Source organism: Apis laboriosa, unplaced genomic scaffold (genome assembly GCF_014066325.1).
Source record: "Apis laboriosa isolate Shangri-la unplaced genomic scaffold, ASM1406632v1 scaffold69_cov144, whole genome shotgun sequence".
Lineage (NCBI taxonomy): Eukaryota > Metazoa > Arthropoda > Insecta > Hymenoptera > Apidae > Apis > Apis laboriosa.
In genome coordinates, this window is record NW_025224165.1 from 3,709,632 (window position 1) to 3,737,107 (window position 27,476).

The 27,476-nt window shown below is 22.9% G+C and overlaps 3 protein-coding genes across 3 annotated transcripts; 1 reads left to right on the forward strand and 2 right to left on the reverse strand.

The window, feature by feature from the left end:
* Positions 1-313: 313 nt before the first annotated feature.
* On the reverse strand, positions 314-8,212 carry LOC122719063 (homeobox protein Hox-C6a). Its single transcript, XM_043944594.1, has 5 exons — positions 8,057-8,212; positions 7,114-7,405; positions 5,664-5,935; positions 2,542-2,702; positions 314-403 (listed from the first exon to the last, which is right to left on the reverse strand). Exons 2-5 carry the CDS (start codon positions 7,398-7,400, stop codon positions 314-316), a joined length of 810 nt encoding a protein of 269 aa, XP_043800529.1. The 5' UTR covers positions 7,401-7,405; positions 8,057-8,212.
* A 7,055-nt stretch (positions 8,213-15,267) lies between these two features.
* Positions 15,268-23,649, forward strand: LOC122719059 (anosmin-1). The gene is made up of 8 exons (XM_043944589.1): positions 15,268-15,501; positions 18,007-18,131; positions 19,905-20,097; positions 21,029-21,358; positions 21,695-21,891; positions 22,231-22,375; positions 22,477-22,694; positions 23,206-23,649. Exons 1-8 carry the CDS (start codon positions 15,366-15,368, stop codon positions 23,446-23,448), a joined length of 1,587 nt encoding a protein of 528 aa, XP_043800524.1. The 5' UTR covers positions 15,268-15,365; the 3' UTR covers positions 23,449-23,649.
* Positions 23,650-24,527: 878 nt separating this feature from the next.
* LOC122719015 (odorant receptor 22c-like) lies at positions 24,528-26,938 on the reverse strand. Its single transcript, XM_043944513.1, has 5 exons — positions 26,083-26,938; positions 25,764-25,863; positions 25,559-25,663; positions 25,277-25,432; positions 24,528-24,584 (listed from the first exon to the last, which is right to left on the reverse strand). The coding sequence occupies exons 1-5, from the start codon at positions 26,853-26,855 to the stop codon at positions 24,528-24,530; spliced, it is 1,191 nt and encodes a 396-aa protein (XP_043800448.1). The 5' UTR covers positions 26,856-26,938.
* Between the last annotated feature and the right edge of the window lie 538 nt (positions 26,939-27,476).

Sequence of the window (27,476 nt, forward strand, 5' to 3'; positions counted from 1 at the left end):
TGATTTATTAAAAATTTTATAATTCATTTAAAATATCAAATCTGATTTTCATATATCTTCTAATTATAAAAAAAAGCATTAAATTGTAAAATTATATTTTCTTCATTTAATTTTTATTTAAAATTTTTTGCAATGTAATTAATAATTTCAAAAATATTTCAATTTCTAATCCCAGGTAACTTATACAATAAAGTAGATTATAATAGATATAATTAAGAATTATAAAGATTTGTTATTTGATTACATGTAATGATTTAATGTAATTTTATATTTACAATTAAATTTTAAATATTTAAAATTACATAAATAATTATCAAGATACATTAAACTTTTCCGATTCATTTATTAATCCTGCTTTTGTCCTCTTCCACTTCATGCGTCTATTTTGAAACCATACTTTTACCTAAAAAGTCAAAAAAATTTTATAATTAAAATAAACATTTTGTGATTTATTAACATTTACAATATTTTTTATTGTGATTTTTGTATATAATTTATACAATGATAACAAATTATATCTTTTCTTTTTTGTTAAGATTAGAAAAAAATAAATGATTTAAGATGAATTGCATATTTATATTTTTTCATAAATGCTCTAATACATATGTACATTAAATTATTTTTGAACAATGTTAATATTCTAATATTTTTTTATATAGAATAAGGATTTAATATATACAAAGAAAAATTTTTTACTAAAAGAATAATACAATTATTATAATGCAACAAACAAGTGCATATTATTATATTTAATACAAAGATAAGATAATTATATATCTTAAATCATTTATTTTTGTTCACTTCATAATATATATATATTACATATTTTATTACATATTATTTTTTAAGTTGAACTAAAAAAAGAAAGGATTTGTTATGTATTCTTCATTATTATATTAAATAAATAATATTTTTATAGTAATTAACTATTTAAATTTCATTATTCTATTTATATTATTCAATTTGATTAATTTTATTAAAAATTACTATAAATTTTAATTGTTTTAATCATAATTGTTTAAAAAAAATTTTTAAAATTGAAATTACTTTTTTTTTTCTTTTCTTTTTTTCAAAAAAATTTTCTTTTCTTAATTTTTTTAACATTTGTGCGATTTTCTCACTTTGAAACATTTAGATATAAATTTATTTACGATATTTATTAAACAAATATCTTTTCTAAATATAAATTTATCGTTGTTTTCTTTTTTATTTTAAATTTATTGAGAGAGAATACATTTTGAACAAATTTAAAAAATAGAAAAATTAAATACCAATGGTGCTATCTTGCGTTTGAATGCTGCGTTTGAAAACTTTAATTTATTACTAATACAACAAAATATAGAAAGAGGTATTTGTGACATCATAACAAAGATATTGTGCGAGAAGAACAAATATATTATTATTTTTGATTATGCTCCCCATTACTTCAAAAATAGGATATTAAAAATTAATATTTAATCTTTTTTAATTTTGTTTGAAAAGAATTTCAAATTAAAATTTTTATGAGAAACTTCTTTGAAATCTTATTTTTAAAAAGCAAATTTAAAAATGCAAAAATTTTTAGTAAAACATTATTAATTAATTTTCAATATTGTGTTTTTAAAATGGTGGGGACATATAATATTTTCTTTGTATTATGACGTCACGAATACCTCCTTGCATATTCTGCTATTCTAGTAACAAGTCGAAGCTTTCAGCGTTCAAACGCGAGATGGAGCCACGGATATATAAATTTTTTAATTTTTGTTCATCTAGCCTATAAGTAAAATATAGTTTATGTTTCTATATGTTTTTATATGAAAATATATATTTTTATATTATTATATTATATTATATTTATTATATTCATCTATATATATTTTTATATTCTTAAATTTCAGATGGATATTTTATATATTTTTATATACAATAAACGTTTTAAATATTAAATAAATAAGATAATAAAAAATAATGGAATAAATATAAAGTAAATAAATAGTATATGAAATTTTTAAGAAATGATTAAATTTAGTTTTTGTGATAATATAAAAATACATAAAAACATATCAAGTTTTAAAAAATTTTTACAATATTTATGCTAATTTTTTTTCAAATTATATTATTTTAATTATAAACCCGTAAAATTATAAGATTTAGAAAAAAAAATTTTGTCTATGTTCACGATATTTCGAGAATCAGTTCCTTCCAATAAATTATTATATCTTCATAAACAAAATTATAAATTCGAATAAGAATTTTTATTTCTTGTAAAAAATTTTAATTTTATATTATATATATAAAAAAATATAATTCGAGAAGTGCATGTGAAATTTTTCTATTCTCAAAAATTTTTTACAAGACAGTGTATTGTAATTTGATTATTGTAATGAATCTGTGCATTTATTTTATAATCAATGTACACGCATATTAATAACATGGATTTTTAAATTTTTAAATATATACATTCAAAATCACAATTTCTATTAATAATGAGTTGAAGATATCTCATATCATTTTAAAAATATTAGATTATTAAAGTGAATTAATTAATTAGAAATTTACCTGACGTTCTGTTAAATCTAGAGCAACTGCTATTTCATAGCGACGTAAACGTGTAAGGTAATTACTATGCGCAAACTCGTATTCAAGGTGTCGAACTTGGTGTTTCGTAAATGCAGTTCTTTCTTTACGAGGTTTATCGCTAGTTAATCTCTTATTTGTCTCTGAAATAAGAATTAATAAATTTATTTTAATAAATTATAATAAAGGTATGATTTTAAAAACGATGCAAAACTTTTAAATAAGAATCAGAATAACATCTCACATTTTAAAAATTATCATATAACTATACATAAAAATAGTGATAAAGTTGAAATCTAAATTATAGAAGAATAGTATCTTATTTTAATAATCATGGATAATCATGTAAGTAAATATTGATTCATCATTATTTTTTTAAAATTAATTAATAATAAAATTTTTCAAAACTTTTCTTCTAATAAAGTATCAGATTAGTCTTATTAAATTTCAATTTGTCATAAAAAAATTTCCTGAATCATATATCAGTCTATTATTGTTCGAATGATATTGAATTTAAGACTCAATATAAATGAGCTACACGATACTGATTTCATTGCAGTGATATCGTGCGATTCGGCAGGTTATGTGACAATCTTTGTGTATAAAAGGATGTTTTTAATAATACAACGTATACGACTGTACAATCTTGAAAATAAGTAATATAATAATATCGAATTATTATTGCGAATTTGTAATAGTATCATATCATTTATGTGCAAATATTTTTTTGAAAAAAATATTGACTTTTAAAAAATATATATTCTTCATATGACTACTTGAAAAAAATTAATAATATTAAATTACAATATTAAATTATATCCACTTCTATTTTATATAACATTTATATAAAATATTTTTTCAACAAATATTAATTTAATTTACTAGTTATTATTTAGAAGATTGTATATCATCCTGTATATCATGTATATCATATATTTATATCATATACTGTATCTCAAAAGTTATTTAAACTTATTATTATTATACTAAAAGTTATTTTATAAATAATTTAATTTTGATAAAAGTTTATATATATACAGTATATAAAACAATTCTAAATATGGATTTGTATGAGAAATTTTTGTAATAGGATAAATTCAATTCCAAATCTTCAATATCTTTTCTCATTTTGAAATTTTTGATAAAGTACTAAATTCTGAATATTTTATAATTTTACTCTGTTTTGCATCATCATGAAATTACAAAAAATGTATTAAAAATTTGAACTTGAATTTTTATTTTTATCTTTTTAAAATTTTGATAATATTTTAATAAAACGAATTCCTCAAGCAACCCATTGTAGTTGCAAAATTTCGTTAAAAACAGAAAATTCACTAGAAAATAAAAAAAATGTTCAAATATTATATATTGTTAAATTATTATTAAATTATTATTATTATCAATGATTTCTGCATTCGTTCTATTATACGTATTACATATAACGTAATTCTAGTAAGATTTTAACCAGTGTGTTTTTTATTCAGAAAGCGGCGGTCAGATGAAAATAGCTTCATATTCAATGCGTCATTACCAAGCTGCTCCCGCGTACCAGTTAATAAACGTGCCGCTATAATGTAGGTTGTCGGAATCACAGGATTATCTACGGGCGATGATGTATAAAACATGGTCGGATCGGTGGTAAAGCCCTTAGCCTTGCTTCCGTACCGCTATCTCTATTCACTATATTTGTTAACTGACGTCAATCGAACAAATATGGTATATGCAATTTTTTGAATATCATATTTTTCCCTATTGGATTTCTCAATGTATATCAATCTTAAAAAATTTAATTTTTCAATGAAAACTTGATATCGCAATGTTATTTTTATATCTATTTCAAATAAATCTACCATGTTTATTAACTGACGTCAATCGAATAAGTATATATAATATTTTTGAAACGAATCGTTATTTCTCTATTGGATCAATATATATTTATTTTACATGCTTCTCAAAGAATTGAATTTTTCAATAAGAATCTAGTACCAATTTTATTTTTGTGTCTTTAATTTCAAATATATGGAATATATTAATATATTCATGAAATATCTTCGAAGGATCGATTTATAATACTCTTAATAATTCTTTCAATTAATTATAACTTAATAAATAATATCTTTATACAAATAAGATCTTTTTTTTGTATACCAACTTTTAAATTTATTTTGATCTCTGAAAAATCAATTCTTCCACAAATATATTATATTCTCTGTATAAGAAATTAAAGATGAATGGTATAAATAAGCAGAGAATGATACTGATATATGGGAAAAATAAGTCTAAAAAAGAAAACATTTTCTCATTTGATGCTTTGTTTTTGAATAAATAATTATCAATTTTTTTTTTTTTTGGTTACGTAGATTGAAAAGAGATTATTTTATCCGCAAAAACAAATGAAAAATGCAAAATGTAATTTGCTTGTTTATATGTTAGTTTTTGAGAAAATCGAGATTGAACATACAGTCAAGAAATAATTAAATATTGAATTTTGTAAGTTTTCAAATTCGATTTCCAAGGAAATTATTTTTAAAATAAAAAAATTGTTTTTTAATAACAGTATACATCTTCAAATATATAAAAATGTAAAAAATATCACAATTCATTTTTATACATATTATTTATTTTGAAAATTATGAATATATAGTTTATTTATATATATATATATACAATTTAAATAAATATTTGAAATGGAAATAAAAAATTTATCCTTATTACATTTATTACATATTAAAACAATTACACGTGTTTGTGTAAAATATTTTAAAATGATTTTATCGTATTAAATTCTTTACTATAAGGATAAATTTTTATGATAATTTCATCTTTTATTACATGTAATGATATGAAATGAGAATGGTAGTTATGTTGCTTGATAAATATTTAGACTACGCTGGCTCCATTATAGCCATATTGGCGACGGTAATGCCATAAATGAAGTTAATATTGCGTTCATTATTAACCATTGGAAATGGTGAGTATGTTCGAATTATATATTATAAATATTCTTCCATGCAATATTTTGAATTACATTCTCTCAAAATATTTATATCGAATTTTTGCTTCAATCTTACATGCTGATAATATTTTATATAAAATTATCTTACCACGTTCTTGTTCTATAGAGCACATCTCTTTCTCAAAGGAATTGTTGCTCCATAAATAATATTTTTGTTCATTCTCAGTATTTTGCTCGGAGTTTTGACACGGTGGAATCTCCCAAGCGTGAAATATTTTCGTGGTCGTAGAAATTTGACGATCTTGAGTTTTTTCGCAAACAAAATCTAAAGATTGTTCCATAGAATTTACGTTTACTTTTCCATCTATTGTATCCTTTTCATCGATACTGGACTTTTGATGCAAGTATTGCTGCCATCTTCTTGTGAGGAAGAAATTATTTAATAACAAAATCGCTATTTCAATTTTAATATGATTGTTTGATTAATGTAATGATGATACTTTTTAGTTAAAATATAAAATAAATTAATAATAATATGAAGAAATTTAAAATTAAAATTGAATTATAAAGAAAATTGAAAAAGATATTTTAAAAAAAAATGTAAGAATGTTATATATCTGAATTTTTTTTTTTTTATAGTTATTTCTTATATATATATTATATTAATTATTTTAATTATTTAATAATATGAATTTGTCATCTCATTGATTATTATGTTTTTATTAAATAGATAAAAAAATTCGTATACATAAAAAAATAATAAAATTTATTTTAATTATGAAATATACATATATATATATATATATGTAAATGTATATATATATATGTAAATGTAATATATATATATATATATATATTACATTTTAACAAAAATTTAAAAAAAAGCATTGAAATTTGCAAAAATAAAATTGAAATTACAATATTTTGTTCATTCCTAAATAATAATCATAATCATTTTCTTTTCTTTCATTTCCTAGAATAGAATAAAGTTATTCATCAGATGTTCTTTATAGAAGTTATTAAAAATTATTTAATTTTTATTTTTATTTTTCTGAAATGTCACATCTATTTGATTTAGTTTTCATTGATTCTTTTTAAAATTAATTCTTTTTATTCAAATAATTTCACGTTTTAATATATTAATTTCAATAAAATATCACTGAATATTATTCTATTGATTTGGTTCATTTTAATATTTCTTATTTATTATTAGTTTTATAATAAGAAATATAACATAAAAAGATTTTAAAATAAAATCTAAACAAATTATTAATCATAAATTTGAAATGAAAATAATCATTTATATTAAATGGATGTAATAAATTTACTGATATAATATAATATATCATTCATTTTTTAATTAATTAATTAATTAGCGAAAACTATATTAAATAGTTCTAAAAATTTCATTTCGAAATATCGAATTTGACAATTGAATAAGATATTGTTAAAAAAAAATCGAAACAACAATATATCTTTTTTGTATTTATTAATAATTCAAAAATTTTTAATTTTGAATTGTATCTCATAATAAATGAAGGAAAAAATTTCATTAATAATCACAAGTTGCAATATATAAAGTAATTATTTTTGTATACCTGTATATTCGGCAATTTCGATTTGTGTTAGAATGTTGAATGTTTGTGGCACAAAACGACGACAGATTGATTTCATTTAATGCGTTAACTGATGTTGAAATATTGCAAGGATTTGAAAAATTGTTCCAAACGTATCCATGAGTGAACGAAGACTCGCGATTTCCATGAAAGTAAGTATTCTGAATATTCAATTCGGAAGAAGACGATGTCAGCGATACTGATGGATTTTCAAAAATATTCTCGCTATATTGTTGATTTGTTGTAGCCATATTTTCTAACCAAGACATTTCATCTAAAATCAAATCAAAAAAATTTTACGTACGTTTATTTTTTAGAAAATTGCAATGTAAGATATTAAAATATATGCGATATATAATTAATAAAATAATTATTTAAAAAGTATTAGATCATTATTCGGGAAATTTATTTAATGTTAATTTCTGTGATTCGCCATTTGAAAAATTTAAATTAAAAATAATAAATGATATTTATGTTGATTTAGAAAAATATGATGAATTTAGTGTATTAATATTATTTATATATGTCATATTGTTTAATTTTTTATTATTGCTCTTTCTATACAGATACGACCAATTAAGAAAAATGATATTATTTGTAATTTTTTGAAAGAAACTATAGTTATCATGATTTAATTTTGTTTTAAAAACATATAAATAATTTTTTGCAATTGAACTTTTAAAAAAACATCACTCAAGAGATGATTTACAGGATAATAAATATAAATATAATACAATAAAATTTTTATTATATTTGACACATATAAAACAAAAAAATCAAATTTATACAAATTAATTAAAAAATTAAAATGAACACAAATATATATAATGATTAAAAAGTATATAATTAATAAAATATATAATTTTAAATTATTCGAAATTAATAGGAGGTGAAAAAAAAAATATAGCAAAATTCTAATACTTACCTAAACACAACTCATAAGTGTTAACAATCCTATTATCAGATTAATATAAAGATTTATAAAATTTTCACAAAATCACATAAGATCACTAATTAAAGAATTAAATATTTAATAATTGTATGGCTCTAGGGTAGAGATAAATTTTATTCCTAAAGTAGTTACAAGATCACCCACTACTTGTGAATTGTATTAGCACCAACTTGTAAATGTCAAACAAGCACATACGACCATTCTGCGACAGGCTAGTGAAGATCCGAATAAACATGTAGTTGGAGAACATGAGAGTCGTGGGGATGGAGTAGGGCTGAAAGGACAGACAAATGTTTCGACTTAGAGAGTTATTCTGTCAAGTCCAACCAATCCGAACCTTGATCAACACGAGAAGAAACAACTAGATATTTCTGAGATTTCGGTTACTTTGAATGTTGGTCATGTTTTTTTGTCATTTTTTTTAAATCTAAAACTTCTAATACAAATATGCATTACGATTTATTTTGTTTAAATCTGTAATATATATATTAGAGTAACTATCTAAAAAGATCAGATATTATTTTAATTTATCAATCTTTTCTATCTATATTATTAATTATTTTATTTTTTTACTTTTTATTATTGATTTTAAAGTTTTATTAAAATTATGGTTTTTTTTTTACTATGAGAAAATAGTATATATTATAATTATATATTTTTTTGAATGAATAATTCATATTATTGCTAATATTTTACTTTCTGTTATTGTATTATAATCAAAAACATAATGTTATATATTCTGAAAATATAATTGTTGTATAATAACACATTCTATTTTCATTGGAAATTTTTCTTTAAAAGGCAGAATAAATTTTTATTTCATTTACATTTGCATTTCATAAATTTTCTGTTACAAGAAATGTCCATTAAATATATATAATATATATAATATATAATAAAAATAGATTTATGACAATGACTATAAAATTCATTCATGTTCTTCATTTTATTTAAGTTTTAAGTATATAAGTTTTATGTATATATATATAATTAATAAATAGATTACATAGAACAAATGTAAATCATCATATTTTCAACACAATTTTTCATTGCATCATTGTCAACTATTATTGTGTCAATGAGCGTATAAGTCAATTCTGGCTCCACCTAAGAAAACACAAGAGAAAGAATAGGGACGATGAAAATGGATAGCAATCTTCGTTCTTCGTGTTTTCGAGGGTTGGTTTCCTTTCTCAGAGGGTGACTACGAAGATCCTATTAGTCATTGGTATTGTTTACTTTCCTTTTTCAACTTATTTATATCGAATGCTTGGAAAAGGACTTCTCCTCTTTGAACATTTCTAACATCCGCTTGATCAAAAACGATCTTCTATATGAAACGAGAAACTATTAAATGTAACATAGTCTATGGAGATACATATAAGTAAGTATATATATATATATATATAATAATTCTGTTTTATATAACAACATTATGAAGATCATAAGTTATATATGAATTATATATAAAACATTACTTCAAGGAGATTCTAAGATCAATCCTTAGAGTTTCAATATTATTTTTCTTTTTTTAAATATAATCTTAACAATAAAAGATAAAGCAAAATATTAAATTATAAAATAGTTAAATTTTAATGTTTTATTATGCTTTATAAGTAATACACTCAATTGAAATTGTTTACAAAATATGAAAAAATATTAAAAATTTGTGCTTATTGAAAAATAAATTGCTCTAATCTTGTATAATTTATTGTGCTCTATATACACAAAATTTTTATTAAAATAAGAGATTTTTCATAAGATAGTGTGAAAATGAATGCTTTTGTATGTTTGTATAGATTGTATGATTGTATGATTGTATAGATTTAAGAATACTTTCCTCGTTACGATTAATTCATCGCGCACTTTAATATCATATTATTTGCATTTGCTTTTGATTAATATAAAGCATGTATACTTTTATGATTGCATTCAATCTATATATTCATCTAATATCTATTTATATATATATATAAGAAATAGCTCGCAATTTCTTTTAGAAAATTTCTTCAAATTGAGTAATGCATTAACATACAATAATAATGCATTATTATTCATTTGAAAATATCCACTTAAAATCTGTTTAAATAACTGAATTATCCATGTAAATGAAAGTTTTGCATAATCATTTATGGAAAAATGATTATCATTGTGACATATATTGAACTTGGGGATAATAAATAATGGACATGAAAGAAACGATAAATTCTTGAATTTTCTTCTTATAACATTTTTTAAATTCTGTGATATAAATTAACGAATAAAAAGATGTTATGGAAGAAATTTTATAATAAATATTATAACATGATAGATATATTAAAATTAATAAATTTTTATCTATAAATAACATAGAGTTTAATAAATTTTTTTAATTATAGTAATTTATTATATTATAACTTTTCTATTGTACTTTTCAAATTTATGAATATCTATTACAAACTTATAAATATCTATTAAAATTACTTTTATTTCATTTATATATTTAGATATTTCTAATAGTTACATATTTTTAAATATGATATCCAAGTTTCTCACAAAGCTTCTGAATATGATGAGTTTAAATTTCGTTGTAGGTATATAAATCCGTAGTTGCTGCCTGTATTTCTCATTAACCATAAAGAATAGTCATTTATTCATATACGCTATCATCAAGCTAGAAGTTACATATACTCGTTGCAATGACACCGAAATATTAAAAAAATTAAGCATGTATTAATTCTTCACGCTATAATTATAAAATATAAATTAATTAAATAAATAATTTTACACGTGTAAAATTTATAAAATTGAAAATTTAATGTTTCTATTTAGTTTTTGTATAAATAATTGCGTTTAAATTGCATAAAAATTATATAATAAATATAATAAATTATATAAAATAAAATATGAAAATTATACTTATCAACGACTGCTCATCAATTTGTTTGTTCCTTTTACAAGAAGAAATTTAATTTTCTTATATTTTATCCCATTACAAATCTTTATTGTGTTAGAATTTATATATTTTATCAATAATGTATCAATATTTGTTTCCTCACAGTAAATTGTAAGCACATTTAATTTATTATTGATTTATTTTTGACTTTCATTACTGCCTTTGAAAGAATGTTTTCTATTAGATATATCATAATTAGTATTATACGTATTACTTTACAAATATATGTACTCACATCTACATTATATGAACGACTCAACATTTGACATTAAACAATCATGTTATTTCTTACATGCATTACAAGATTCATATTTTTAATATTTTTCAAGTGTTTTTATCATTACATACTTCATGAATATCTAAACTTATATTGTTTTCATAATTTTTTTTTCTCAATATTTTTATTAACTTGTATAATCTGATTATTAAAATTAAAATTTCTATATTAAAAATCTATATTAAAATTAAAATTAGTTAAAATTAAATTTGATTCATCATTGTAAAATTTTTTTTTGTCAAGATATATTTAAAATTTTTAACTGCGAAGATTCAAGTTTATTCTCTTTAAATAGAAGTTTAACAGAGTGAAAATACTTATGGTTCTTTGAACATCGAGGCGAAATGTTTATTTTACAATAAGTCTTTATTCATATAAATAATTATAAGTAAACATTGTTAAATTTTATGGATCATCAAAATGAATGCAATTAATTGTCAGTAACAAGTAAGAAATATTACGTATATCGAAATAGGGATTTGATCTCTTAACACGAGTGGGCGTTGTCGTCTGCATTTGGAATGAAATCATCGATCAAAGAGCTATACAAAGAGTTATTTACCGAATTCTTGTATAAAGATGTCTCCTGATCTTAATATCACGAATTCCGTTTGATTGAATCTGTAATAAAAAAATCTTTTTAAGATAGTGAAAGTGATTTTAAGAAAGATTTAGTGTAACAAAATTGTAAAAGTTGAAAATTTAAAAAATGAAATCTTAAATGAAAACTGAAAAATTATAAAGTTAGTATCATTTTGAACATGTTTTCAAAAATTATTCTCCATTTAATTTATCAATTATCAAAATAAATTTAATTAAAAATTTGTAAATAAAAACTATTATTATATCTAATATTATTACATGTATGTATTGATGTTCGTATCGTATAATTTGCAATTTATATTCAAATATATATTTAAAAATATATAATATATTTCCTCTTAAATATCTTTCGCAATAAATCGTACGTGAATATAAAATAATAAATATGAAAATATTACAAAACAGAAGAAATATTCAAAATATCCGTTTACTTTTAATTAAAATGAAAAAACTTTTACAATTAATGATACCCATATGCGAATAAACAATAAACGTATAAACACGAAAATATATAAACGAAACACGATGAAAGGTCCAAAGTATCCCATTGAGAATGAAACAAGAACACTTGTACAACCGATATTTTATATGAAAAGGATACGAAAAGAATAAAGTTGTATCTTTATCGACATAAGAAGTGGTACAAGGCGGAATAAGGACCGGTATAATGAGGTATACGAAGTTTCGTGTGGTCTACGAATGTTGCTAAGTAAGGGATTGATTCACGGGCAGCTATAATACCGCCAAACCAAAGCCCTAATAGATTCAGGTCAATGCCACTACCGTTCTTCGAAGTCGTTCATTATGTGAGAAGAGAAGGCCCCGTTCTCATGCCACACAGGTTGCAAGTTGCAATACCTGTGCGGCAGGCTGGACCCAGAGATTCGCAACGAACGCATAGATATATCCACGCTGTTCATTCATTTAATCGAAAAATGAAATAATCGCTTTGTTTACAGATTAATTTCATGAGCTGTATACGTACAGAGATTAAAAGAGATCAATCGTTGCAGAAATGTAAAGAGATCGAAAGAGTTATAGTTAACTTCTTAATAGATTCTGTTTAAAATATTATTTTTTGAGTACAAAAGTTTTGAGTTGAGGTGAAGATTATTTTTCGAAAACTTTTTTCTTTCCTTATTTTTATTTATACTTTTATATGAAAAAAAATTTTTTTTATTTAAAGTTTGAATAAAATTTATAAAATATTGAAATAAAAATATTTTTACGAGATAGAAACTGATATTTTGTTCATTAATATATAAAAAAGTTGCCTATTATTGTGAATAGTATAACGATCTTAAATAATATCTTTTGTTATACAAACATATTAATGATATGATATTGTTAAGTAAAATTGATACTTGATTTAAATATTTAAATCATATATTAAATATTTTAAAATAACTTGATTGTATAAAACTTTTATTATACAGATTCTAAAATATATACTCCATAAGGACACTTCTTAGAAATGTTCCTAATGATAACGTTTCTTTCCATAAAAATTCCACAGGAACAGATATCCTCTTAAACGAAACATATAAGTTCAGTATAAGAGCAGCATTTTAAAAATTTTAAAAACGAAAAATACTTATTTATTTTAATGCATTTTATTAGCAAATTTATGGGATATTATATAATTTTTATTAGAATGAATTGATTTATATTTTATCACATAAATTTTCTTATTTTTAAATAAATATAAATAGAATTTTTTACTTTTTTAAATTAAAGAAGTTTGCTGTATAAGTGAAAATAAAAAAAAAATGTTACATGAAGTTCATCTATTAACACGTTATTACAAAATTATAGATAAATATTGAATACAATTTGAATATATACAGTGTTTAGACGAGATAAATAGAAAATTTAAATTTAAGGAATGATTACAAAAATTAAAACAGACATAAAACTTAATATATATAAAATGTATTCATTGAAGTTTATTTTTCAATTTACAAGCAATTTTGTACTAGATAAAGTGAAATGAAGATAAAGGAGATAATGTCTTCCTCTATTGCTATCTCACTTCATCTAGTGTAAAATTAAATTATTTATAGTAGGAAAATAAACTTTAACAGATATTTTTACGAACTTTTGTGTTTGTTTTCTAAATCTATTCTTTAAATATTCTACCTGGACTGTGTGTAGTAGCAGTTTGTATGTAGTAGCAATTCAAAATTAAGGAATATGAAAAATCATTTTTCTATATATTTATATATATTATTTTAAAATTTTTAAGGATATTTAAAATATTTCTTATTTTTAAACGAAATTTTATATTATTATATTTAATTCCTATTCGTGATACCAAATGTATGTATACTTACAATCAAAGTATATATAAAATATTTTATCTATTTTTTTTTCATTTTCACTTATAAATTAAATTTTTACAAATTGGAATTATTTTTATTCCAATTTTAAAATATCGTATCATTGTCCTCTTTTACCTTTCTTTTATTCGATTTTTATATAATAATTTCCCCAATTTCACCATTACATACATATATACAATATATTTAAATAAAAAAATTGAACTATAAAGAGAGAGAGAAAAAAAATGTATCAAAAATATTTATATATAATCGTATCACATTATTCGAAAACTTTTCATCGACCATCATAAAATAAAATATTAGAATAATATAAACGAAAACAAGCCATTTAAGACTACTTTAACGAGCCGAGATACCTCTTTCCCCAAGATATCGAAACAAAAGCAGAAATCCCTGAGACAAGCACGACGACACTTACATTATCCTTCCTTCCACTCTTATCATCCGTTACCTGCTTTACTTTATTTCCAATAAGTATATTCTCGCGTTCGTTTAAAAAGGAAAAAAAAGAAAAAAGAAAAAAGAAAAAGGAAAAAGAAACGCGATATTTCAATAATCTAATGCGCCGGGTGGAAATTCTTATCTCGGAGCGAAAAAAGACGAAGGTGAGTTGATCCGAAGGGAAATGCGAAATAATATTGGACTGGGAAGAAGATTGAAAGGAGAAAGAAAGTGAGCTCGAGAGACAGAAGAGCAGCGGGCAAAGCGAGAGACAAAGCGAGGAGGAGGAAAAAGAAGGGAGGAAGAGAAAGACACGTGTACGCGCGCGCACACACTCGCGCGGACACGGACAGAGATAGAATGAGCGAGAGAAAGAGAGGGACGGAAAGGCTTGTATTCGCCACTGGCAGGACCCTTTCCAAAGTTAATGATTCGATCATTGCGATGGGTGGTAGCAGGGTGGTGGGAACGAATGGCGTGGGTCGAAGTAGTAGGAGAAGTGCCAGAGAAGTACAGGAGAGGATCGGTCCGCGCAAGAAAGTAAGCCCGATCTCAGTTCGAACGGTTCGCCGAGATCGGTTCGCTACGTCTTCTTCGGTTTTACCGGTTCGGTGCGCGGCTCGACGTCCTTCCGCTTAATTTATCAGCTAACGAACGAGGCGACGTCCTTTTAAAAGAGGGATAATGCCGAAGCACAGAATCTACACAATGTCTCGTTTCACGTACAGAAATCGTTTGACACCCCTGATGCCCGTGGCTGGTCACTCGAGTCTCGGTGTGAAGTTGTCCGTTGAGTTTAGGTTACCGACTATTCTCAAACGTACGTATTGTCGAATTGCTAATAGACCTCGTATCCGTTATCGTGTTATCGTCTTTTCGCTCTAAGGTTATTGTTGGAGTTGGGTACGAATAACGTTAGAAATTATGATAGATGTATTTTGAAATTTTTTTTTTTTCTTTTTGAAAGATTCGATGGAAAATAGAGAGATGATAGATTTCTATAAATTTGGAGGGAAGTTGAGAAAATGTTATGTTTAGGGGGAATGTGGAATCATATTTGTTTTAAGTATAATTTTATTATACAAAAAAAAAAAAAAAACAAATGAAATTTATATATTTATTTTCATCTAAATTTTTGGATTATATTTTTTTTTGGATAAAATTTTGAAGATTGTTATTTCAAGATCGTGATTAATTAATTTTTAGTTTTTAATAATTTATGTATATATATATATATATATATATATATATATATATATATATGTATATGAAAAAAATGATTAAGATATATTTATTTATTTAATTTTTGTTTGATACAATTATTGAAATTTTTATCGAAAAAAAAGATATAAAACATAATTTTATTTATATAAAAAAAATCATTTAAAAATATGTTTGATTATTAATTATACATGAAAACATTAAGAAATATAACAAGATTTATATGACATATATAAATATATGACAAGATATGACATAGTTTTATATTAGTTATGTCAAATTAATTTTAGAAGAAGAATCAAAATATTACTTTCGTTTAATTCCCTATTAATATTATTTAAAATTTATAAATTATCCAAAACTTTTAATTTTTGAAAAAATTGATGAAATATATTTTATGAAACATTTTATGAATAATTTCATTTTATGGATAATTAAATATATTTATCATTAAACAGAAAAAAAACCATGAATATAAAAATGAGAAAGTTCTTTTAAATACATCGTTCTTTCAATTATGTTAAAAATGTTAATAAAATGTTATTTTACCAAACTTTAGTATTTATATTTATTTATTTTTTAATCTTATGTAATTTCATTATATATGTTGAACAAAAATTTTCATCCATTGCTAATGACGAATCTCATTATCATTTCTTTATACATAAAACATTATAAATTTTTTAAATATAAATTCTTTAAAATGTTATGTTATAAAAATATCATAAACAGTTATATAAAATATTTCAGAAATACCGAAAATGTATTTAAATCTTTTATTATTTGGCATCACGAAGCACAGTGAAGTTATATCACAATAATTGAACCGGTTTTTTTAAACTACTTCTTACTAACTTTTTTTAGTTAATTTAAATGATTGAATATCCTTATTTTTCGCAAATGAACTCGAAAATATAACAAATTTTTTGTTAATTTTTCTTGAAATAAATCACCATATATAAATAATTTATCTTATAATATATTCACAATATTAACAAAGACAAAAAAGAATAATTTTGGTATAATCATTTAAAATAAAATTATTGTACGTTTTTTTTGTTATACAAATACAAAATATTTGATTTCTTTTCCTATTATAAAATAACATTTGTAATAGGATTGATAATAGATAATAAATTTTTTAAAGTATATAATTCATATTAAAATATAAATGCATAGATATCTATATGGATGTAAATTATATAAATTACAAAAACAATCTCTAAAAAAGAATAATTTATAAATGAAAAATAAGTATAATTAAATGAAAAAAATGTAAAGTCTTAATTGCAAAAAATTGCGTGATAGTGTAACGAATGTATACATACCATACATGCCACAATGTGTATTTCGATTTAAGCAACTCGGATTTCACCATTAATTACTGTACATAATCGCTTGTATTCGTTAATGCTACACATACCAGTTTATACAAGTATTAGTAAGTACTTTATACATATTAATCACGCATGTCGTTGGACGTCTTGTTACCAAGTATGTACATACGTGATCAGAATTTCATCAATATGATTTATAATTTATATTATTGATTATAAAATGTTTATTCAAATTATTACATATCTATATATTAAAATGTAAATATTTTGATATAATCATTTATTTTCATTTAGATATTTTTTCGATCAATTTTATATTTACTATTTGGTAAATTATTTTGAACATGAACATTACTTGATAAATTATGTTATATTATAAATATTTTATCATATTTTTTAATAATTTTTTAAAACAAAGCTTTTTTATAAAATTTTAATCGTTTTACGTGATATTTTGTTTGCATTTACACATCACATACATTATTAAAATCTTTAGAAACAATCACATTTTTGCATGAAATAAAAAATCTTTTATAAATTAATACATAACTTTTGATGATATTATTTGAAATTCCTCATTGCTTTCAAACTTTTGGACAGTAGTGTATGTTATATACATTTACCAAGTATTCGTATCAGTATCAACCTTTCGCATGAAAGCAAATGCATGTAATTTAATCCATGTAAGCTCATTGCATTTTGTTTCATTGGAATTTCAATTTATTTCAGTCACAATGTTATTCAATATTGTTGTCAATTTTTTGCAGAATGGTGGCTTTGGTGGTTGCTTGTACCAGGATGTTTTGCATCTTGGACCAAATACATCGAGGAGTATGATTCTATCAATATTGCTAGATGCGATGTCCATTGTGGTGGTAATTATCCTGATAAAGTAAGCGTAATTTACATTAATTATTTAATTATTTATTTTATCGTGCAAATATTGAAATTATACAGAAAAATTGACGAATGTATAGAAAATTGTGTATCTATATTTTCATTATATCGATATTTATTTTTTTTCATTATTATGATGATATATTTCGAGAAAATGACTTTCATGATAAATTTATGTAATAAATTGGAACAAAAGTAATTCCTAGAATAGTTTTATTTTTCTTGTTGAAACACATTTAATATAGATCGAATAACAATCTCGTTACAAATGAAGAAAATTGAAAACAAAATAGAAATTTGAAAATTTACCAGCATTAAAATATGCTCTAATTTCTAATTTTATTTCTAGTTAACCATTTGATTTTTGAAGTAGATTAACTAATACAATAAATAGAACGTTGTATAATCGTGAATTAATTCAAACGTTTAAAACTCATTTCTCGCCATTGTATTTCAAATGTTTAGAATCTTATCTAAATAATCGTACATTGTATGTAAAAATCAAAGACACTTTATGATACTAACAATAGATATTTATTTAGATTAAATACTTGATTTAATGAATATTTTAATGGTGACTTGAAAATTGAATTTTTTAAACGATCCGAAGGTTTTTTAATTTCTTTTACATTAAGATTTGTAAAAAGTTGTTTAATATATGTTTATCTTATATATATATTCTTTTTCATAAATAAAAAAATATTAATCAAAGTATAAAACAAAATCTTTACTGGATATTATGAAATTTCAATAATAAATTGTTATTATATTTATTTAATGTTTCATAATAGAGAAATTGAATCTTTTTAGCATTTTTTAAAAATTAATTCTTTTTAATTTTTAAAAATTATGTAATTGTTTGTCAAGTTTGTCAATTGGGCTGTCTAAGCTAACAATATTTATTCTACACTTTACATCACAGTTTTAAGAGCTAGAATTGTAAGCAGAGTCAGATATTAGTGATGAGTATTTTCTTCTATACAATTTTTCTTATTTAGGTTAAAACGTATTAAACATTTTTTCATTTTCTAAAATATGTCGAAATATTTATGCATGTCAAATAATGATGATTACTTTATTGACTTTCAGAATTTAAAAAAATTCTAGAAATGGAAATTTGTTAATAATATTTAAATATCTTATATTAATATTTAAATATCTGTTTCAAAAAGAAGAAAAAGACAAATATATATATATATATTGTATTTCAAATTCTGAAAGTCTAAAATCTCTCAAAATTTCAATTTCTATTAATTTTCAATCAATCTCTGAAAACAAATAAAAATTAATATAAAATTGAAAAGTCACTGGGTTGTAAATCACTTTTCAATATTTAAAACCTGTTGCAAATTATAATCATAAAAAATATTTATCTTTATTCGAAAATTAATGGGATATTAATGTAGTAATAAATGATAGTTTATAAATGATAGTTTCACAGTTTACTCTTATAATTTTATTAATTATTGGCAAGTATCGTCAATTCATATATTGCTTAATATATTTTTTTTTAATAAAAATAAATATTTTATATAAAGTATTTTTAAAAAAAAGAAAAAAATATTGGAAAATTTGAAAAGTTGATATTAAACGGTATAATTAAATGTATTATAATATTTGAAGTATATGTGTACATATGTATATATGTATATTACTATTATATATGTATATAATTATGAATGTATCGTTTTGTTTTATGTATGTGTGTATGTACATGTATTGTATACGTACTTATACCGTTGTATTGTGATATATTACTTTGTTTTAGTGTATGGAAAATTGCTTGGAATCCAATTATACAAAACCTGGTTACTGTCCTGATAAAGCATCCATGACACCCTTCGAAGCTGTTTGTTTAATAGCTTGCGTAGATGACTCTCGTTGTCCAGATTTAACAAAATGTTGCAGGCATGATTGCGGTGTCACGTGTATGCATCCCATCGGTTTGAACAATGTAACTGGTATGCATTGGATTTTGTTACTTGTCATTGTCACTGTCGATATGATACAACAATTTTTTATTTTTATATCTCGTTATTTATTTGTTTACAAATTTATTAAATTATACACATAACATAAAAGATAAATATATATACTATAGTATGTAGTAGTACACATACATAATGTGAAGTATTTGTTGCAATTTTACAAGATTGCAAATTTTTTTACAAGATTCATAACCATTTAATTGACCCTTACTTAAAAACGATTTATTAATGAAAATTTTTTGCAATGATAATGATATCCATATATTTTAACGATAAACTCTACACAATTAATAATATGAATAGATGTTAGATTTGTATATGTAAGATACGAGTAAGATATAAATGAAGTTTAAAATAGTGATGAGTAAATCGCGGCTCAACTACTTAAGTAAGGCCTATCGAAACGTTGCATTTCATTTATCTGAATTGAGATGCATATGACAAAAAATTTTAGCCACAGGCATGATATATTATCAATATGAAGCATGCATTAAGTGAACACTTGAAAAAGTATTCACGCGCGATAATAATTCCCAGGATTGTCAAGATACGTTTCCTTGTAAATTTATATTGAAAATTTTTCATAAATTACATATCAAAATAATTAATTAATGATTAATTAATTAATTTACTTAAATATTTAGTCTTGTTATTATTCCTATGGAACGTTAAGTTTTTATTTTTGATATAACTACTTTGAAAAAAAATATATATATATTTCATCTATATTAATAAAATTTAATCTTGTTAAAAATAATTCTAAAAGATGAAAATGAAGAATATATTATTTATAAAATCTATTAAAAATTTTGAACAATCTTACTCTTCTATATTATATAACTAATAAATTATTATTATTATAAAATCAAATTCTCATTTTTTGCATATTTTTGTATTTTTTCAGATTTACCTCTAATTCCCGAAAATATACAAATCAGACAACAGAAAAACAATTTGATTTTATTGTCTTGGCAAAATTCAAATACCCAACGAACGAATGATTCCGTCGAGAACGAAGATGTAAGATATTTAGTGGAAGAACGGCATTTACTTGGGCCCAGGTATATAGAATCTAGATTAAGTTCTTGGATGGTTCGTCAGATATCAACGAAATCTCACGTAACGATACGAGAACGATTAAAAACGGGACACTGGTATCAATTTCGCGTAGCAGTTATTAATGGGAATGGTTCTCGAGGATATTCTCAACCATCCAGACCGTTCAAAACGAGAGGTAAGCAAGAATATTATTCCTAATATTAAATCTAACTATCTATAATCAAAATATCTGCACTAAATTAAATCAACATATGAAATATTTTAACTATTGGTTGATGAAATTAAATCAAGATCATTTCATAAAATGATTATTTCCATAAACTGTTTTGATTAATTTTCAAGAAATAATTAATAATTCATCTCGTTGTTCTGTTATTTTTATTTGTCTTTGCATTATGTTAAAAATTAAATTCCACAAATAACATCAACTCTAATAAGTATTAATTCGTTTGAATCGATATAAAAAAGATGGATTTATAAAAAAATTATTGAAAATTCGTGTTACTTTTAGAACCACGGAATCCAAAAGAACCACAAAATTTAACTTTATCCAACGCTCGATTGGTAGATGGAAAATTACGTATAACCCTTAGATGGATTAAACCAGCCTCAGATGTGCCAATTACGTTTTACAAAGTGTTCTGGAGCCGTCTTGTCCATGGCCCCACTAATGATTCTATTCTTGTTTATCACAAAACAATTCTCAAAGTAAGTTTTACATATATGTTTACATTAACAATCCACTTTAAATTTAAATTTTAAAAATTAAATTTAATCATTTCATTAAGACACTAATACTAATAATTAATAATCTAATGTAATACATTTGAATATTAGAAATCACAACTTCGTTTATCGATACCTCATTTTTGCAACTTTAGATTAATTATAGATGCATAAAAAATGCTATCTCTCTGTGTAGAATGCGCATATATCGATGAAAAGTATCGAATATGGCGCAATTTCTTATCGAATTATCTTTCGAATACAGAGAGAAATGAAACGAAAATTGAAAAGAAAAATGATTCTCCTCTTGTCGAATTTCAGGACAAAACTTGTTACGAGCTGAAAGATTTGGAGGTGAGGTGCCAGTATTTCCTTCAGGTACAAGCTGTCGCGCTGTACGGTGGCCGCCGATTAGTTTCGCGAAAGGCTTCGAAAGTTTTCAATAGCACCGATTATATGATATACGGTAAGATAAAATTCCAGCCTGATCTTCTTCCATCTGCTACTGGTATTTCTGTCGAGCCTAATAATTGGGATAACAAACGAAGAAGTGCCCTTTCATTGAAGCCGATATGGGGAGACGATCTCGCAGATGCGAGCGATACCATGGCGATCTCCATCTACGGCGAATGACTTGTCACTGCGGAGAGGTCAAGGCACGTTTAGTTTGGCCGATGAACCACGATGTAAAGGCCTACAACGTCTCCTGGAGGGAGGCATCCTGCTCGACATCGCAGGAAAAACTCGTATCCCATCGAAAGAAGTCTTGGTGGAAAGTTGTCCAGGTACTATATCTATACTAATGAAATGAGTCGAAACCTGATTTTTTTTTAACTTGTCTTGTATATTTCTAAAAGCAGAATTAGCTTAGCTTCTTTCTTTCTTTTGAAATTTTTTCAAAATTATGATTAAATATGGATGATCATTACATCGTGTAAAAGAGTGTTATATAAGTTTATATTTTAATATCATTTCAATATATGTTTCATAAACATTATTAAATATTTGTCTTGTGTTTAGATGATCAGTCATTTGAATAATCAAACTTCGAATAATCGAAATTTGAATAATCAACATTTAACTGTACTCATATTTATAATCCATTAATGGTAACAGGAGTCGTTTTTTTGGTTTGCAAAAGATTGCAATTTTTGTAATTAATAATATCGACTTTATATTGTAATTAATGAATTACGAATTAATTAAAATAATTTAAAGTTATAAAATTCATTTAAATTATTACTAGTTAATATAATTTTGAATTTCGAGAAGCAGATATACTTTTATACCTTACAGACATCGCATCTTGAAATAAAACATCTTCAAAGTGAATGCACATACAACGTGAACGTACGAAATATATTCAACGAGATAAGTAGTAACGACGAAAATGGTGTCAGTATAGAATTTTTCACTACCGGTTGTTTGGGGGAATCAGAAGAAGTCAAGGACAACAATTTTTCACACAGTAGAACGACGCAATGTAAAACTAATAGTAAATTGTCAAAAAGAAAACGACACTATGCTACTTATTTCTGATTATAAATAGTTTATGTCGTAAAGTATATGATTGCCATCTTACACGAACAAAAGTTAATTTTTTAAATAGTTAAAGTCATATATTCATCATATATTGCTAATTCATCATAATAAACAAGATTTTTTATTCTATAATATATCATCGTGTGTTGATAATAAATTAACTATATTGATTGATATTTTTGAATGTGATCAGTTGTTTTTTTTGTTACATTTGTTATATGAAACAATGTTCATTTGGAAAAATATATAGATATAAAATAATCCTATTAAAAAAATCACAAATATAAAAATGATAAAATTTATATAATATTCTTTGTAAAAATAATAATCTCTTAACTTGTTTAATTATATTCAAAATTTTAAATTTTTGATATAAATTGATATTATTTTCTCTATAATATTCAGAATTTTTAATATATTAGCTTAATAAATTATTTTTCCAAATAAAACATTATATAATACTATTCAATATTCTCTTTCTCTATCATATGCTATATATATTACAATATCTTAATAATTTTGTGATTTTATTATAATAAAGAGCTAGATTTTTAAGATTATATTCTTTAAATAATAGATAAAAAATTATATTACATATAAACATATACTATATATTTTTATATTCCATATATCATAATTGTTTTTTAGAAAATATACATGTATATTTTAATTAATTATATTGTAATGAGTTCTTATCTTTTGAAATATTTACATTTCAAAAAAAAAAGATATTCATTGTGATATTATAAGTTTATATCAATTAATACAAAAATATAATTTAATACTGTAAAATATAGAATGTTTATTTTTCTTTCCTTTTTTTCTTAGCGATTTTCTTTATTTTCAATAACTTAATTCGATGAAAATGAGACGAATATGATATATGCATATATTTCAATCTTTACTTTTTATAAAATGTTCCATATTAAAATAATTTTAATTATTTAAAAAAAATAAAATTATAATTAAATAAAATATCATGTTATAATTGAATAAAAATATTATAATATGAGAAACTTTTAATCATAAGTATCATATATATTATTGATTAATACTAGATATTACAATAATTTGATTCAATCTTGTCTTACTTTTAAAAATAATAAACATACCGAATATGCTTGATTTAGAATCTGAAAAAAAATCGTACAACTATATTATTAATATTAATAATCGAAATAATTATAGGTATAGGTAGAACATCAAAATAAAAATTTTAATTAACATACATGCGTTGAATATATCTCTATCATTACTACATTCTATATATTATATTCGCTATTTTCTGTATGCAATATACATGATGTTAATATATTCGTGGAACACTTTGATCGATTCAAAAATAAACGCAAAAGTTGATACTAAAAATGAAATTTATTTATTAAGTTATAAACAAGTGAAATTTTCGTTATAAACGAGACACAAATAGAATAAAACAGCTCTATCTCCGACATACCATTGCATTATATCTTTCTTTTGTTTCTTTGCCTCGCTTTATATAACACAAACTTGAATTGCTTATAATATAATAAATAAGACTGATATTTTTGAATACCAATTTTTATATTTATTTTAGTTTCTAGAATCGAGGCTATCTATAAAGATATATCTCACGAATATATTAACATTCTATATTTATCTACATACCAAACAACTTTTACACGATATTTTTATATACTCAATTTCTCATTAGATATTCTACCTTCACCTGTATGATATTTCTCCTTTTTTTTTTTTCATTTCACTATTTTTGTCTATCTTCTAAGATATAGTATTAATTAATTTATATTTAAATATAATTATAATCATAACTATGAAAACTTACCGACATAAAAGATGATAAGGTTAAATTAATATTTTGAAAGTTGGATATTTTACATTTTAATTCGTTAGCCAAACTTATCATAAGAATTACACGTTGAAAGCGTACGTCATAAGAATACCATTTTTCATATACCACATCATCTCCTACAGATGAACTCTAATAATTTGAAAGAATTATATTTTATTATTAAGAAAAATAATATTGTATTATTATTGTAAATTAAATTAAATTACTTTCTTTGATATGTAATCATGTTTTTGCAAATAATTGAATAAATCATACCGCTTCAAATAAATGTTGAATACAATAACATAATATATAAAATTGTATTAATGCACCGATTGTATACGATGTAAGTAAACATTTTTCAAAATAGTTGGCCGTAGTCTGAAAAAATTATTAGCTTTTCTCTTTATGAAATAAATGATAAACAAAACATAAAAAAAAATATGATTCTACTACAAAAAAATTGGAATATAAAATGTACCATTGCAAACATAAAACTCAGAAAGCAGAATCGGAAAACGTAGCTTAAGTAAAGAAATCCAATATTGGGAGAAATCAATTTTTTCAATATAGTAGTCGTCCTATAATAATTATAAATTTTTTTTATTTAAATTATTATTAATATATAAATATAAAAATTTGATGTGATTAATCGTCGATACAAATTAAAAATGAATTATGTCTAAATATATTGAAAAAAATAATATTGCTCATATTATGAAATTTAAATAATAAAAATTATATAAATAATAAAAATATTAATAAGATTTACTGTTGATTAAATTTCTATGAATACTTACTCAATTACAGTTTCAAAATGGCCGGTCAACAACTTCATTTCCCGTCTGACATTATCGTTTTGCCAAATAATATTCTTGTAAAGATCTTTCGTTACTTCATGTTTCTCTTCAAGTATGACCGCAAATTTGATTCTAAGGTATTTGTATTGAGCCGTTATTAAAAGGCACAAGTATATGGTATAGATATCTAGACTAATTTTTCTAATTATCGTATCTTCACCGCCAAGCAATTGAAGAAAAATGCCACAAATAAAAATATCGTTTGAGAAAGGTTGTTTGGAAAAAACGGCTGGAATTACAAAATCCTTGTAATAAAATTCATTATTTTGAAACAATTTGATCAACGGAGATAATATCCATATCATAAGCGAAGCGACACTTGCAATTATATAAATTTTTAAAGGCATCTCTAACGGTTTCACTGTATCAATTATCACGCTTTGAAATATTTCGTCTTCTGTAATCAGAAGATGATTCAACTTTCCAATTAATTTATATAACAACTTTTTACGACTGTGTAAATATATATTGAAAATGATCACTTCAAATGAGATGGCTATGTTCACTGTACCATCCTTTAACGCTTTTTCCCCCGATACATTGAAAAGTCCGAGAAAAGAGGCAGTCACGTATATCAGTTCTATTATCCAAGCGATGATGAAATAGATTTTCAAAACTATGGATAATTTCTCATTTATATTGTTCATCGGTAAAAAATTTCCCGAAATCATGTTTGCGAGGGCGTTCAAACGATTCAAATTTTGAAAATTCATTTCCTCCCTTACTTAATCTTCTTGTAATTTTTATGGACAGAAAAATAATAATTTTGATGAATGAAACGAGAAAAATTCTGTAAGGAAAATTGTTATGTATCTTTTTATAAATTTGATTCATAAGAAATCTTGAGTTTCGAATTTAAAAAAAAATATTCAAGTAATAATAAACTTTGGATAATTATTATATGATGAATTTAGTAGCACTAAAAATGATATTATACAAGCAGCTTTTTTTAAATATTATATTCGTATTGTATATATATATATATATATATATCACTAAAAACTTGCGAGTACTCTATCAATTCAAAGTGTTCAAAGTGTTCGATACAATTGTTGCTTGTCATTGCATTCTTCGTCTGTTTATTCTTTTTTTTATTTTTATTACCATTGCTATGTATAGATTGCAATTTAAAATTCTTTCAGTATATAATTATCGATCGTTAGTCATATAATTACAACTTAATATCTTTCTCTTTAATCGTATTTATGTGAGAGAAAGAATTTGTATATACAATATATAATTTACATAATTATCATCAAATTGCTTAAAATGTCTCATAGCTTCTTCTTTTTTTTGTTTTTTTTTTTTTTTTTATGTAGAAATTGAAATGATGA